At 52.1% G+C, this 14533-nt stretch overlaps 1 protein-coding gene across 16 annotated transcripts in view; it reads left to right on the top strand.

The window, feature by feature from the left end:
• The window catches only part of RET (ret proto-oncogene), a gene marked incomplete at both ends in the record, with an annotated part of 59366 nt that extends 48746 nt beyond the window's left edge, over positions 1-10620 (top strand). For 9 of the 16 annotated variants that reach the window (XM_079699476.1, XM_079699474.1, XM_079699483.1 and 6 more), the window contains 8 exons: positions 523-630; positions 1679-1893; positions 1977-2099; positions 4343-4413; positions 5703-5840; positions 6898-6997; positions 8986-9133; positions 10463-10620. In XM_079699476.1, the coding sequence (XP_079555602.1) occupies positions 523-630; positions 1679-1893; positions 1977-2099; positions 4343-4413; positions 5703-5840; positions 6898-6997; positions 8986-9133; positions 10463-10620 (1061 nt within the window). Of the gene's footprint in view, positions 1-522; positions 631-1678; positions 1894-1976; positions 2100-4342; positions 4414-5702; positions 5841-6897; positions 6998-8985; positions 9166-10462 lie in introns of those variants that run through there. The other 7 variants (XM_079699471.1, XM_079699475.1, XM_079699472.1 and 4 more) reach the window with 2 other exon arrangements.
• Positions 10621-14533: the final 3913 nt, after the last annotated feature.

Here is a 14533-nt window from a genome sequence, read left to right as displayed (position 1 = left end):
GGACATGCGTGCTCAGCGCGGCTGGAGCACTTCTGTGATGTCTGGCGGTCTTCGCCTTTCTGCAGGGCCTCACCCGCCACTGTTGAGTGCTTGGTCAGCAGGTGTTTGGGGACAACAGGGAGTCCCTTTACCTTCCCAGAAGGGTTACCGAGGGGGGTCTCTGTGCACCACTGTCTTTGAGAGATGGTGACTGCAGGGAAATAATGCCATTTGTGTGCACAGCCCAGCCCTGGGAGGCTTTCCATGGAAAGATCCGCTCACGTGGAAGTGTGCTTCTCGGGTTCTTACTCCCCGGAGGCACACAAGGCTGCTGTTGACCCTCCCACGGGCTGAGAGTAGCCCCAAGCAGTGGGATCCTTGCAGGCCTCGTCTGAACCTGGGTAGGATGTCTCTGAAGGGGATAATGGGTCTGTGCAGACCACCCTCCCCCACCCCGGTGTGGGTGCCGTGACCCAGCAGGGCTGCAGAAGGGGCTAACAGAAGGGACCGCTTTGCAACCTGCTGTGTTTACGTGCATTTCAGAGAATGCCTCGGCGAGCGAGCTGCGGGACCTGCTGTCAGAGTTCAACCTCCTGACGCAGGTCAGCCACCCGCAAGTCATCAAGCTATACGGGGCCTGCAGCCAGGACGGTAAGGCCAACCAGGGACGAGCAGCTGCCAGGCGCAGGCCAGGGGGCTCTGGGCCACTCCATTCTTCCTCCTTCCCCTTCCCCATCCTTTCCTCCTTGGGTGCCTGTTCTCTCTCCTCCTGGAAGCAGGATCTCTGGCTCTGGCTCCTGCCTGGAGCTTGCGTGTCAGTGAGAGGGCCGGAAGGGGTGCAGCAGGAGTGCTTGTGTGAGACCTTCCCCGCAGTGTGTTCCCTGGGCCTGCCAGGGCTGCCATGAGGTCTCTGGGTACATCCTGGTTGTCAGCACCCTGCTCCAGGCAGAGCCCCCAAGGCAGGGAGCTCCAGAAACGAGCACTGCCTCCTGGGCATGGGGAACCAGACATGCCATAATCTCCGGGTGACCCCAACCCCAGCCCTGCGTGGCAAAGGCATTGTCACCATCTCTCACATAAAAGCATCCTGCTCTGCTGGTATTCCAAACCTGCTGTGCCACCCAAGGGACCTCCCACTGTGTGTGTGTGTGTGTGTGTGTTTGGTGTGCGAGGGAGACGGGGCTGGCAGGGAGAGGGCAGCAGGGACACTGGTCAGCGCCAGCAGAACTCAGGACTGGGCCTCAGGCAGGACTGCAGCCCAGAGCTGCTGAGAGCAGACCAGAGCAGGGAGCAGGTGGCCCCAGGCAGATCCAGACCCTGCCTCTGTCAGCCGTTAGAAGGGCCTGACATCCTAGCAGCAGGGGGTGCCTCCCAGGACGGTCCTGAATGCAGTGACCGCCTGCCTGGGGCACCCAGGCAAGAGGTCATGCTCAACCACCCACGCAGCTGACTTTGGCGTGGCCCCCGCAAGGCGGAGAGCCAGTGATGTGAGAGTGAGCTGGGGCTTAAGTCCTCAGGCTGCCAGAACACAGGCATTTGCCCCCCAGAGCAGGGCTGGGTCTGTCTGCCCAGGTGCAGAGCCTGCCCAGGGGCCCTGCGGCCTGGCCCGTGCTCTGGGAAGCAGTTGCCCAGAGCTGGCCTGACTTCCGCCTGCCCGGGGCCCCGCAGGCAGCCAGCCCACAGCCCCCTCTGCCCCCAGGGCCGCTGCTCCTCATCGTGGAGTATGCCAAGTACGGCTCCCTGCGGGGCTTCCTCCGAGAGAGCCGCAAGGCGGGGCCCGGCTACGTGGGCAGCAGAGACAGCCGCAACTCCAGCTACCTGGACAACCCGGAGGAGCGGGCCCTGACCATGGGCGACCTCATCTCCTTCGCCTGGCAGATCTCGCGGGGGATGCAGTACCTGGCTGAGATGAAGGTGTGTGCCGTCCCAGCCCTGCCCTCCCCTCCGCCTGCCATGGGCCCGGGTTTCAGGGGTCCCTGCCGTTGTCTTCCTTGCAGCTCGTCCATCGGGACTTGGCAGCCAGAAACGTCCTAGTAGCCGAGGGGCGCAGGATGAAGATCTCAGATTTTGGTCTGTCCCGAGATGTTTATGAAGAGGATTCCTACGTGAAGAGGAGCAAGGTACCCGGCCTGGGGCGTGCCAGCCTGGGGCTCCCGGGCTGGGTGTGGGCAACCATCAGGGTACCCACAGGGTAGGGGCAAGATTTTTACCTGGAGAAGATAAAGCAGATTTTTAGAGTGTAAATTTCCAGCCCTCATCCCCAAACCCTTCCCCAGTCCTGGGCCCCCAGAGACCCAGCTCAGGACTCAGCCCCAAGTCTGTTCCTTCTCTTCCGCAGAGCCACACGTGGTCTTGCAGAGCTGCCCGCTGGGTAGTGGGGACCCTGCAGCTTCTCTCGCTTTTGATCACTATCTTTTTTGAAGGTCACCTAACACTGCAGAAAGAGCAACCTTCTTCTCTGCAGTTGTTCCTCTTGATTCTACAGAGCGAAGGTCACTGTTTCCTTTAGTCCTTTGCTTAGAGGAGAGAAACGAAATAAACCCGAGCTTGCTATTCATTCCTCGTAGAAGGGAATGAATCGCTTTACAGGTGGGGATTCTCCTGGGACGAGGGCCTGGGAACCCCTGCCTAAGAGAGTTTGGAAGATGCACCAGGAGGCCCTGGAGACAGGGTCTGGAGTCGCGATGTAGGGATTTCAGAAGCTTTTTCCGAGTCACTGAAACAGGTGGTCAGGGGCCCTTCTCGGGAAATCTGGTTCCCTGGTGTGGTCCAGTTCTCTGTGGCATTGGTCTTGACCCTCTTAGTTCTGTTGCCCTCTCAGCCCCTCCTGCTGCAGCCTCTCTGTGACAGACTGGACAGGGCCAGCTCATGGGTACCTTCAAGACACACAGCTAACCTGGCATTCAGAACATATGCTGCTCAAAAAGAAAAACACAAAAAGTGACGGCATATATACTTCAGCTTTGCTCTGAGGGTCAGGAGAAGACCTGGTGTTGCCAGGGGCTGTGAGGGTGATGTTTCATTTCTTCTGGGGTGTCCGTTGTGACAGCACATCTCAGAAGTGCTGAAGGGGAAGTGGAGAGGGGCTGCTCCCTGCCCTGTGGAGGGCGGTGGACAGAGCTTTCCTGTTGACACATAGGTCCTCAGGAAAACCCCGTGTCATGAAGCAAGAAGCACAGTGTGGCCAAGCATGTCCCCCAAGAGCACAGGCTGTAGGCAGCGTTGTTAGGAACACACCCCCCCGAAACAGTCACACTTCATTAAGGATACAAATCCTAAAGAAAAAAAATTTTTTTAATTTATTTAATTTATTTATTTTTGGCTGTGCTGGGTTTTCATTGCTGTGTGCAGGCTTTCTCTATTTGCGGTGAGTGAGGACTACTCTTCGTCACGGCCCATGGGCTTCTCATTGCAGTGGCTTCTAGAGCATGAGCTCTAGGTGCGTGGGCTCAGTAGTTGTGGCTCGCGGGCTCTAGAGCGCAGGCTCAGTAGTTGTGGCGCACGGGCTTCATCGCACTGCGGCCTGTGGGATCTCCCCGGACCAGGCTCAATGTCCCCTGCATTGGCAGGCGGATTCCTAACCACTGCACCACCAGGGAAGCCCAAGAATACTTTTTTAAAAAGGAATTATAGTAAACGTTGCATTGAAGTCTAATGCGTGCCTTTTTTTAAAAAAATTGATTTTTGCCTTAAGGCTGACCTATTTGTACTGAAAAGCTATTTCTCGAGTTGCATTAGAAAGGATTTGTTAGGTCTGACCCCAGCACCTCTGTGGTAGGGGGCACTCTTTCAGAGGATGCTGAAAGGGCTCTGGGATAAGATAAGAGGTAAAAACCAGCCCGAAGGCACACACACTGATTTCTTCCCTCAGAGCTTCTCAGAAGAGCCTTTAGTTTGCTTGTTTGCATCCGAAGTCCCCAAGATGGAAAATGCTGGATGTCAGTTTCCCAAACTCGTTCACCCTCAGAAATCAAGGGAGACCTCGCTGCATGGTGTTCCTGGGCCACCCACTGGGCAGCAGCAGCCAGGGAAGCGGCCATAGGAGGACCTGGCTTGTGCTCGATATCAATTTCTTGGGTTTCTTCTCAACAGGGCTGTGGTGCGTGACAGGCACACGTTGCGTAGATGTGAGCAGGCCAGCTGACTCCCTCTGGTGTCTCAGCCAAGCCTGGGAGGGCCAGGCTGGGGCTCCGGCCCCTGCGAGGCACCAGTCCTGTACCCAGGAACACTCTGGTGTCATTACTCAGCATCCCCTCAGAGCTGGAAGAGCCTGGAACGTAGCACCCCCCTTCCCACCCCCACCCCCCGCCAGTTCCCAGGATGTCAGAGCTACGTTAATGTCTTTCTTTCACACCCTCTTTAGGGTCGGATCCCAGTCAAGTGGATGGCCATTGAGTCCCTCTTCGATCACATCTACACCACCCAGAGTGACGTGTGAGTGGGTGTTGCCTTCCCGGGGAGGGGGGTAGGTTACACGTGTATAGGGCCATGCCACCTGTCTCAGCAGCTCCACTGGGGAACAGTGCTGGCCCTGAGTGCCTGTCAGCTCATGCCAACCATCCACAGTGAACCCTCCAAGCTGTCGGGGCCTTGTGTATTCACTCAGCAATTGGCGAGGGCCCAGGCAGTAATTCTGAAAGCTACTGCTTTCAGAGTGTAAGGGTGTGAGCCATGGCTGCAGGCCCCTCACCTCCCTCCCTCTCCCTCCACTCTCCTCTCTGGGTGTCTCTGACACACAGGCTCAGCCAAACAGTTCCCCTCCTGTGGGCCTGAGCACAGGCTGGGCTCAAGCAGGTCCCTGGGGACTGGTCCCCGCCCATAGGCAAGGGTGGTCTTGAGTGAGTTTCTAGGCAGGTGCCCCAAACTACTCCAAGTTGGGGACCAAAACTCAGTCTTCCAGGTCCAATTACATTTTTGATAGTTTTCAAAAATACAACAGACTTGTTTCCAAGTGTTCTGCTCTGAACAGGCTTGCATATTTTGAACAATGTGGGCTGTGAAAAGGCAGTTCTTAGACAGTTTTAACAACTGTGTTCTGATTACAAAGTTGACCGTAAGAAAATTGGAAATGAAGGGGAAAGCAAAATGAAGAGACTAAAAGCCGCTAGGATCCCACCACCCCTAAGTAACTACTGCTGGCCCTTGCAGGCATGACCTAGAGTTTTCTGTGGCGTGCAGGTATATGCTTTTTGTTACTGTAAGTGGACTCGTGTGTTAATACTGTTTTGTGGTATGATTTTGTCCCCACTTCACAGTAAATTTTCTCTCACAATTAAGTATGTTTTCTATAGCAGTGCTTTTTTTTCTTCTAAGATCTTACGAAAATTTGCAAGCACACAGAAAAGGTGAAGGAACTGTGCAGGGAGCCCTCTGCCCTGTGGCCTAGGTCCCGCCTACGTTTTGATGTGCTTGCTTGGCTGCCCTGTGCCATCTCTGATGCTTCAGAGCATCACCTCAGGGGCCAGCCGTGTGCCCTTTTGGGTGAGGGGGCTGAGCTTGGGCAGCGGCTTGGCAGGGGTGGGGGCAGGGCAGGCAGATGGTTCATCCCCACCTCTATTCCCCACCCCATCTGTTAGGTCAGCACAGGCTGAAGCTGTGAGCACTTGGGCCACTCTCTGTACTGGGGACTCGGGGTCAGACGCTGCTAGGGGGATGAGTGTCTGGTGCACAGAGGGCACTGCAGACCCAGTGCAACCACTCACTGGTCCTCTTGTTCCCTGCAGGTGGTCCTTCGGTGTCCTGCTGTGGGAGATTGTGACCCTGGGGGGCAACCCCTACCCTGGGATTCCTCCAGAGCGGCTCTTCAACCTTCTGAAGACAGGCTACCGGATGGAGAGGCCAGACAACTGCAGCGAGGAGATGTGAGCAGGCTTTGCTCTGGCCCAGGCTTCCTCAGACACAGACACACTGGACTTTGACGGGGATGAGACACGTGCACTCATTCTTTCCCGCTCCTGGGCAGCCCTGGGTGCCAGCCCAGGGCGAGCTTGGTGGCGGGTAGTGACAGGCAGGGCATGACGGGGCAGAAGTCAGAGAACCACCCTTGGGTGTGACGGCAGATGCTGGGGACCCTTGACTCCACTGGGGGCTGGGTTGGCCTCCTGGAGGCCTTCAGGGGTGAGGGGATGGAGCAGGACGTGGGGAAAGGTGGTGGAAGGATGAGAGGGTGCTTCAGACCGAGGGAGCAGCTTGAGCCAAAGGCCAGAGACCTGTCCCAGGATGCTTGGGGAAGGGTGGGTAATTCAGAATGGCCCCAAGGGCGCATATAGGGGAGTACACAAGTGGAGGCACAAAGGCAGGCAAGGAGTGGGCAGGGGGAGCCTGGACTTTAGCCCTAGGGCACCAGAATCTTCTCATCTGATGGTGGTTCCATCAGACGATTCTCAGAGGACAGGTTGAGAACACATGAGAAGGGGTCATCCGCAGGCAGAGAGACACCGGTCCATTCATTCTATGAAGTCTGTCGTGCGCCTGCCACGTGCTTGGCTTGAGGCTAGATGGGGGAGTGCAAGGCTGAGTAGGTGCCACCTCCCTGGACGGCCTGGGATGGCAGGCAGGGGCCCAACGCACACCCACATGGTAGGTCCGGAAGCCCTGCAACCATGCCAGGGCCCCAGGGGAGGGAGGAAGGTACAAGTCAGAGTGTGATTGGCAGGTGTTTGTGTTCATACCCAGTTCGTCCTTCATAAGAGTTTTAATGACCAGCATTTCTGCCTTAGCCATCATAGCGCCAGACGCTGTGAGCCCCTGCTGACCCCTCAAACTCTGACCCACCTCAGAGAAAGATGTCAGTGACACAAAAACAGCTTTGAGGTTCGGGAACAGAGCCCCTGGGGCCCAGGGCACTATACTGAGTTTGGTGGCTATGACCGGGCAGTCCTTGCTGGATTGTCACCGCCCACCTGTGTGTCCCATCAGGTACAGTCTGATGCTGCAGTGCTGGAAGGAGGAGCCAGACAAGAGGCCAGTGTTTGCCGACATCAGCAAAGACCTGGATAAGATGATGGTTAAGAGCAGAGTGAGTACCCGGAGCCGATTCCTGGTGCCGGCTTCCCGCGGGCCTCCCGCCCGTCCGCGGAGTTCCCAGCGTGGCACGCAGAGCAAGGCTGCCTGGAGGGAGTTGGTCGTGCTGCCCCCAGGGGGAGCCAGCGACTGAACCCTTGTCCTTAATCCAGGCCTTTTGGGCTTCTTTTATTTATTTATTTTTTGAAAGATATAAAAGTATTTTACTTAATGAAGTCACAAACGTATAATTTTTTTTACAACTTTATTGGAGTATAATTGCTTCACAATGGTGTGTTAGTTTCTGCTTTATAACAAAGTGAATCAGTTATACATATACATCTGTTCCCATATCCCTTCCCTCTTGCGTTTTAAATCAGAAAGAAACCAAGATTTTTACCTTGACCCTTAGGAAGAGCCCTCCACAGATAGGGGTGGGAGGAAAATATTCCAAAGCCAAACAGAATCATTTTCAATAACAGAACATGATGAAGTAGAGTTGAAATGACTGTGTCCTAAATTCATATGCTGTCAGGGGCCCGGCTGGGGGTGGGAAGTGACTAGAGACCAGCGGAGACTGCGACAGACAGGAGCCCACCAGCTGCCCCTGAAAGGCCCCTCACTGTGGACACTTGTCACCTGTAGGAACCTGAGTGCCGGCATGTGTCCTGGGAGCCCCCTGAAAGGCCCCTCACTGTGGACACTTGTCACCTGTAGGAACATGAGTGCCGGCATGCCGGGTCTTCTGAATTTTAAGGGATATTTATGTTGTTTCCCAGTTTTTTTTTTTTTTTTTTTTTTTTGTTTTTTTTTTTTTTTTTTTTTTGCGGTACACGGGCCTCTCACTGTTGTGGCCTCTCCCCTTGCGGAGCACAGGCTCCGGAGCACAGGCTCAGCAGCCACGGCTCACGGGCCCAGCCGCTCCGCGGCATGTGGGATCCTCCCAGACCGGGGCACGAACCCGCGTCCCCTGCATCGGCAGGCGGACTCTCAACCACTGCGCCACCAGGGAAGCCCCTGTTTCCCAGTTTTTAATAGCAAGTCATTTAAATTTCCAAAACCTCTGTGTGGGCCAAAGAGTCGTATCCGTGTGCCTCCAAATTTCCAACTCCAGGTGACTGAGGAAGTCAACAAAGTTTCCACTAATATTGATTAAGCAATCGCTGACTCCCATGTTCTGTGTTAGATGCTGGGCATGCAAGTCAACAAAACAGGCACAGACCTTGCCGTCGTGGTTTCGTCCTTCCATTGACACATTTACTAAAAGTTATTTCTTCAGAGCAAGATGCATGGACTCGGCCACTTGTAATAAAACTCAGCATCAGAGCATCAGTGTCCCGTTTGGGTGAACCCTGTGAGTGCAGGGTTGTCCTAAACAAAGGCGATAGCTGATGCCAAGAGATGGCCTTCCTAGAACAGTGCCGAGAACCAGCCAGCAAAACGCTGGAACCATTCTTTACACATTGAACCAGGGAAGTGGAAATGGCAGGTATTCAAGAATCGTCATGCTTGGGAGCTGAAGCCTATCTATAGCAGTGTCCTCTGCAAAACCCACATCAGTGCCTCCGATTTCTGAGTCTTGACATGATGTTCGAGATGCTTGGAGGGAAGCAGAGAGTGCTTCTTGGCATTCCTGCTACGAGTCACGGGGCTGCAGCGAGCTCTCCCAGAGCCCTGGGTTTTGTAAACAGGCCGATTCTCCAGTGCTGGGCCTGGTGCCCCCAGTGCTGCAGAGAGAGAACTAGGACAGTGAGGGAGCACATTTGTACCCCCAAGGAGGTGATTTTCTAAGGAGGAGCGATGAGGACCACGGAGCAGGGCCAGGCGAGGCAGAGGCTGGAGGAGCTCAGTGCTGGCACCCTGGCGAGGGAGGGGCTCAGGTCTCACAAGAGGCCAGTAGGCATGGGGTGCGACTCTGCCGGGGCTTCTGCTCTTGGGCAGGGAGTGGCGGGCGTGTCCAGTAGTGGCCTGCGCCAGGGGTGACCAGCCCTCTCTCCCTTCCAGGACTACTTGGACCTGGCCGCGTCCACCCCATCTGATTCCCTGCTGTACGACGACGGCCTGTCGGAGGAGGAGATGCCCCTGGTGGACTGTAATAACGCTCCCCTCCCTCGAACCCTCCCCTCCACGTGGATTGAAAACAAACTCTATGGTAGAATTTCACATGCATTTACTAGATTCTAGCCACGTTGTTCCTCTCTGCACTGTCCTTTTTCTCTGTAATGCTTTTTAAGAGTGTTTCTGGTCTGAGTGAAGCCAAAGTCTGCTCTGAACCTTTTTGTTTGTAAATGTCTGACTTTGCATCCGTTTACATTCAGGCATTTTTTACTATTATGTTTTTTTTAAAAAGGATGTGAAAATATGTGTAATTACCACACTGCCCAGCAACTTAGGACGATAGAGAAGAAAGAGAGCAGGGCAGAACTCTCAGGGGATATTGAGAAAATGATGACTAAGTCATTTCCTGCGTGGGTATCAAGTCATAGTACTTCTAATTTAACTACTGGGATAAATTTACCTGATCTGGGGAGGCATTTAATTTAGAAAGGAGGAGCCAGCACCACTCTGCCTGCACTAGAGCACAGCCAGTGGCCACTCCCCCAGACCCTGCCTGGGTGGAAGGCAGCTCTTGGAGGCCACCTGGTGCTGGGGACCACCGTGGCGGGGGGAGGAGAAGGGGGGACACACGCAGACTGCTGTTTTCACATCCTTTGCGTTACAAACTGTCATGACACTTGTCACTTATGAAGTCAGTACAAAAAGCTGGAGCAAAATGCTTTTTGAAAGAACGTAGTCTGTGGTGCTGTGGTCTTGCAATGGACAGTAAATATGGTTCTTGCCAAAACTCCTTCTTTTGTCTTCGATTCAGTACTTGAAATTTTTTCCTGTTTCCTAACTTCATCATGGATTGTTTTGAACTCTTGGAGTTTCAAGCATTTTTCTGCCGAGATTGTTCCTTTTGCATGCCTCCTGGGTCACTGATTCCTTACTGGCTAGTGCTACCTGCCATTTGTCCCGTCGACGCTGTGGGGCTCGCCTGCGTGCACCCTTGGTTTGGAAGATCCTCTCCTCCGTGGTAGGCTGGGATGGAAGACAAGTAGCCTCCTTTACGTTAGAGAACTTTTTATAGAAAGTCTCCTGCTGCAGTAAGCCATGTAGTACAGCAAGGTGCTGATGCTTTATGCTGCCTTCGAAAAAGAGTTAAACAGGTCAACAAGTATTTATCAGATTTGAGAGTCTGAAGCTTATACAAGTCCAAATTGGTAGTTTCTGGTAAGCTGCAGTTACCAGAGAGCACGTGATGTTTCCCCCCAAATGGTACCCATGTTTTGGAAACCTGGAGCACGAAACTCTGCAGGCAGTTGGCCCAGAAACCAGAAGTTTGGTTTGAACCTCAAAGGGAGTTTTGCCAAGGCCTTACTGTCTGCACATGAAGTTTGGGTTCTTCAGTGCAGAACAAATGATCTGTTTTCATTTTTAGGCATGTCAGACCCGAACTGGCCTGAAGAGAGTCCTGTACCACTCACGAGAGCCGATGGCACCAACACTGGGTGTCCGAGATATGCAAATGATAGTGTATATGCTAACTGGATGGTTTCACCCTCCGCGGCACAATTAATGGACACGTTTGATAGTTAACAGTTCTTTGTGAAAGGTAATGGACTCACAGGGGAAGAAACATACCGAGAACAGAAAGTCTGCTGGCCCCTCCTTGCACATTTCACACTGGCTGGTGATTTTCCCTCCCAGCAGACGTAGCGCTCTGGACGAGTGTTCTGAGTCCAGCATGTAGGTGTCCCTTCCTCTTCAGTCCACGGCAGCACCCAGCGCTGGTCTGGGTTCAGCAGTGAGCACCACATACTCCGTGCTCACACGTGTGGGTCCCTCACGCACTATCCGAACTGTTTGATTTTTCCGGCTGCCGCCAAACAAGGCCACACGATTTAAACATGAAGCACACACACCAAAAAGGCAGCAGGAAAAAAAAAAAACTGGCCCAGACAACCTGTCCTTGTTTGGAATGAGAGCCCGGCCCGGCCTCTTAGGGTTGTCAAAGCCCAGCCAGGGCTGGAGAGGGAGAGAGGACCTCGGGACAGGCCTCAGCTCAGCCTTCGAGATCCTGAGAATGTTTTGTTTTGTTTTGTTTTGTTTAAATCATGTAACTTTTTCTTAGAGAGACAGTTGATTTTTATCATGATTAAAATGATTCTTAGATTTAGCACAGTGGAGAGACACGATGCCGCATTTGCTGTGTAGGTAGGTGGTGTGAGGGGAGAGGGCTCCCAGGACACGGTTGTTCCCATCACTGAGTAATCACTAACCCCCTGACAAGAAGTGTGTGGAGGAGTGGGGCCGTTGAGTGGCGTGCCCTCGTGTCCAAGGACTGCTGACCGCAGAGACTTGGCTGCTGTGAATCCCTGCACCCCACAGCCTTCAGCGTCCCCCCGTCCAGCGCTGAAAGGTTGCGGAGGCTCATCTCGCACATTAGTGGGGTGGGACTTGTGCTCAGTTTCAAAGGGACAGTTCAGCTAGTTAGGTTAGAAGTTGCATCGACAGTGACACCTCTGATTACGATTCTGATGGAAAAGACAGTGTTTTGGCTCTTATAGAGCTTGTGTGAAAAGGTACACTCTGCCTGTGTTTGTAACGTAATGCTGCTATGGCAAGACATTTTTGTTTTTTAGGTTCTGACCATGACTCATAAGCTTCTTGTCATTCTTCACTGCTTGTTTGTGGTCACAGACACTCAGCACTCCTCCCATCCTGCCGGGGTGGCTTTCGGGAAGTCCTGGCGGCTCTTCTTTCTGTCCCAGCGCTGTCACTTTGCAGGAGAGGGTCAGTTACCAAAACACTGCCTGGGCTTCATACTTAAACCACTGTGAAAGGACTTAATGTCTTCTCATTAAAATACTGGATTTTATAACCATTTCACAAAAGCAGTAAAATTATGGCATTTTTGTGGCCAAGAAGGCTTGGATGAGTATGTGGAGGAGCCGTGTGTGTGTGTGGTGTGTGTGCACGTGCGTGCATGCCCATGTGTGTGCACACACACCCAGGAAGAGCGCTGGAGAAACACTTACTGCAGATGCATTGCGGCTTTAGTTTGGGCCATTGTTCAGACACGCTGTGTGATACGTTCTTTTACAGATATCTAGTTGTGGTAAACTTTTGGGTTTCAGATGTGCTTAATGATAACCTTGTTAAATGCAGAAGTGGGGATAAACTTCCTCAAGTTATTGAGAATGCCTACTCAGTATGAGTGGATGCAGCAGGTTTGTCCTCGGCAGGGTGAGAACTCCAGGTCTAACTGGTTGACCCAGTGATGGGGAATTAACCCTTGACTCATCATCTAATTGTCTATTCCTAAATTATAAAGGTACTCATACTTATTAGCCCTATCAGACAGAGTTTTCATATGCATATATGCAGAAATGACTAACTATTAAGCATTACTGAGTATTAAGTAGCAATCTGTCCGTTATTAAAATTTGTTAAATCTATTTATGAAAGGTTATTAAACCATACCATGTTAATTAGCTTTTGTAATCAAGGTGACTAAGAAAATAATCTCAGTTATGTAAATAAAACCGTGTATCTTAAAATGTGTAAACTTCTTTTCTCTTTTTAACTTCCTGGTTGGAAACATCAGGTTTCTGATTTTGAAGTTTCAATGTAAGGAGTAACATGGCACAAGGGAATCTGTTGTGGTGACCACCGGGGAACTGAAACTGACTGAAGGACTAGGAGGCTCTTGGTGATACTATTGACTTGTCTTGCATAATATGTACACGAACAGCCACGTTTATAGTCATTGTTAAAACTCAGCTCATCCTGCCATTCAAGGAATTCCTTCCTTTAGGTTTCCTTCCCTAAAATAGAGCAGCAGCCAGTGTTGAGTTCAGGTATTCTCCAGCAATTTGCTGACTGCTTATTTCTTGAAGCTGGAGTTGGACAGTTGTGGGAGAGAATGTAAAATGCATAGACATGACTGAAGGTCCATTAGAGGAAAAATTTTGACCCGAACCCCTATGAAACTTAAAATACTAAATGCTTCTGTTTATGTCTTCCTGTTGGGCTGTGTAGGAATGGTATGAGCTCCTCAAAAACCTGGCAAGGAGCAGGTGGGTCAATAGGGAAATGGGAGTTGTTACCAACATAAATCTGATTTGTGGTTGCCTTGTGCATTGGATGCTGAGGGCCTGTGTCCTGTCCTGGGTGCACGTGTGCACACACAGTCACGTGCCCACATCACCCAGGGGCTGCCCCAGGCCCACGGTGCCACAGCTCCTGCCCTCAACACCTGCATCTGTTCTCAGCTTCCTCCTTCAATCTGGACCACAGGGACAGGAAATAAACGTAATTTCTGGGGTCAGTTATTTGCTACAGCCTTTGCCTCTGAATGTTTAGAAACCCATGCTGAGAAAAGCTTATATTAAAATACTAAAAACCCCTTTTTCAAGAGCAGAGAACTTCCATTAGCGGGGAGAGAGAGAGAGAGAGAGAGAGAGAGAGAGAGAGAGAGAGAGAGAGTGAGAGTGTGTGTGTGGTTTATTTTTCTGAAAAAGCACACTCTCCACCAACCTCCACAAAGGATGGCATGAGGCCGGCTTATTTGGGTGGAAATGTAGTTTGAATATAATGTCTGAGAACAGGTCTTGGACAAATACTTAACATATAAGAGAAAATTCAAAAGGAAAGCATAATTTCCCCCACTATAAATAGAGCATTTTCCCAGGCAGAGGAGCAAATGGTTTCCTCTCCTCCTTCGAGCATGTTAACATGTAGGATATTTGGAAGGTGGTATTTAGGGTGGTTCTAGAAAGTGCCTAAGAAATCCTTATCTCTGTGGCCCTGGAAAAGATGTAGTAAGAGTGGGCCCGAAGGGCACATGCAGCGGTTAGGGCACACCTTCCCTTTAGCGTGAACTTGCACGTGGTGCTTACCCTCTGGGTGGGCCTGTACATCCAGAAAACGCCGTCCACTGATGCTGCCTGCCCCACCCCGCCCCTTCTCCACGGCAGCAACCTTGGTAGCCTCATTCCGAACATTGTAGGGACTTCCCTGGCTGTCCAGTGGTTAGAACGTTGCGCTTCCACTGCAAGGGGCACGGATTTGATCCCTGGTTGGGGAATTAAGATCCAACACGCCGCGCCGTGCCGCGCAGCCAAAAAAAGAAAAAAGAACTTTGTAGAGTCTCCCACCTCTTTAGGGAGTTGGGATTCACATGAACGATTCTTGGCTGAGATCATGAGAAACCAGAACCTGTATGTAGAAAGTTTTTCAATGTGGGGCGCATTGCTGTTCCTGCAGCTGAGGCTGGATGGGTAGCTGGGTGACAGCTGGGAGAATAAGCTTCACACCTAGAGTTAGAGGCACGTGTGTGAACACTTGAAAGAAATCCTGATTAATCTGTGCAACTCAGACTTTTATTGCTGTGTCAAATGGCAAGATATTTTTGCAGATGTTTCTGGTATGTGCTAAATCACAGGGCCTGGCCAACGGAGATCTCTCAGGGGAGCTGTGACAGGGAGGCCGTCTTGCTGTGGCAGCT

The sequence above is a fragment of the Hyperoodon ampullatus genome, assembly GCF_949752795.1.
Source record: "Hyperoodon ampullatus genome assembly, chromosome: 1".
In the NCBI taxonomy this organism is placed as follows: domain Eukaryota; kingdom Metazoa; phylum Chordata; class Mammalia; order Artiodactyla; family Ziphiidae; genus Hyperoodon; species Hyperoodon ampullatus.
Note: the sequence above shows the minus strand (reverse complement) of the source record. Positions and strands in the feature narration are given on the sequence as shown.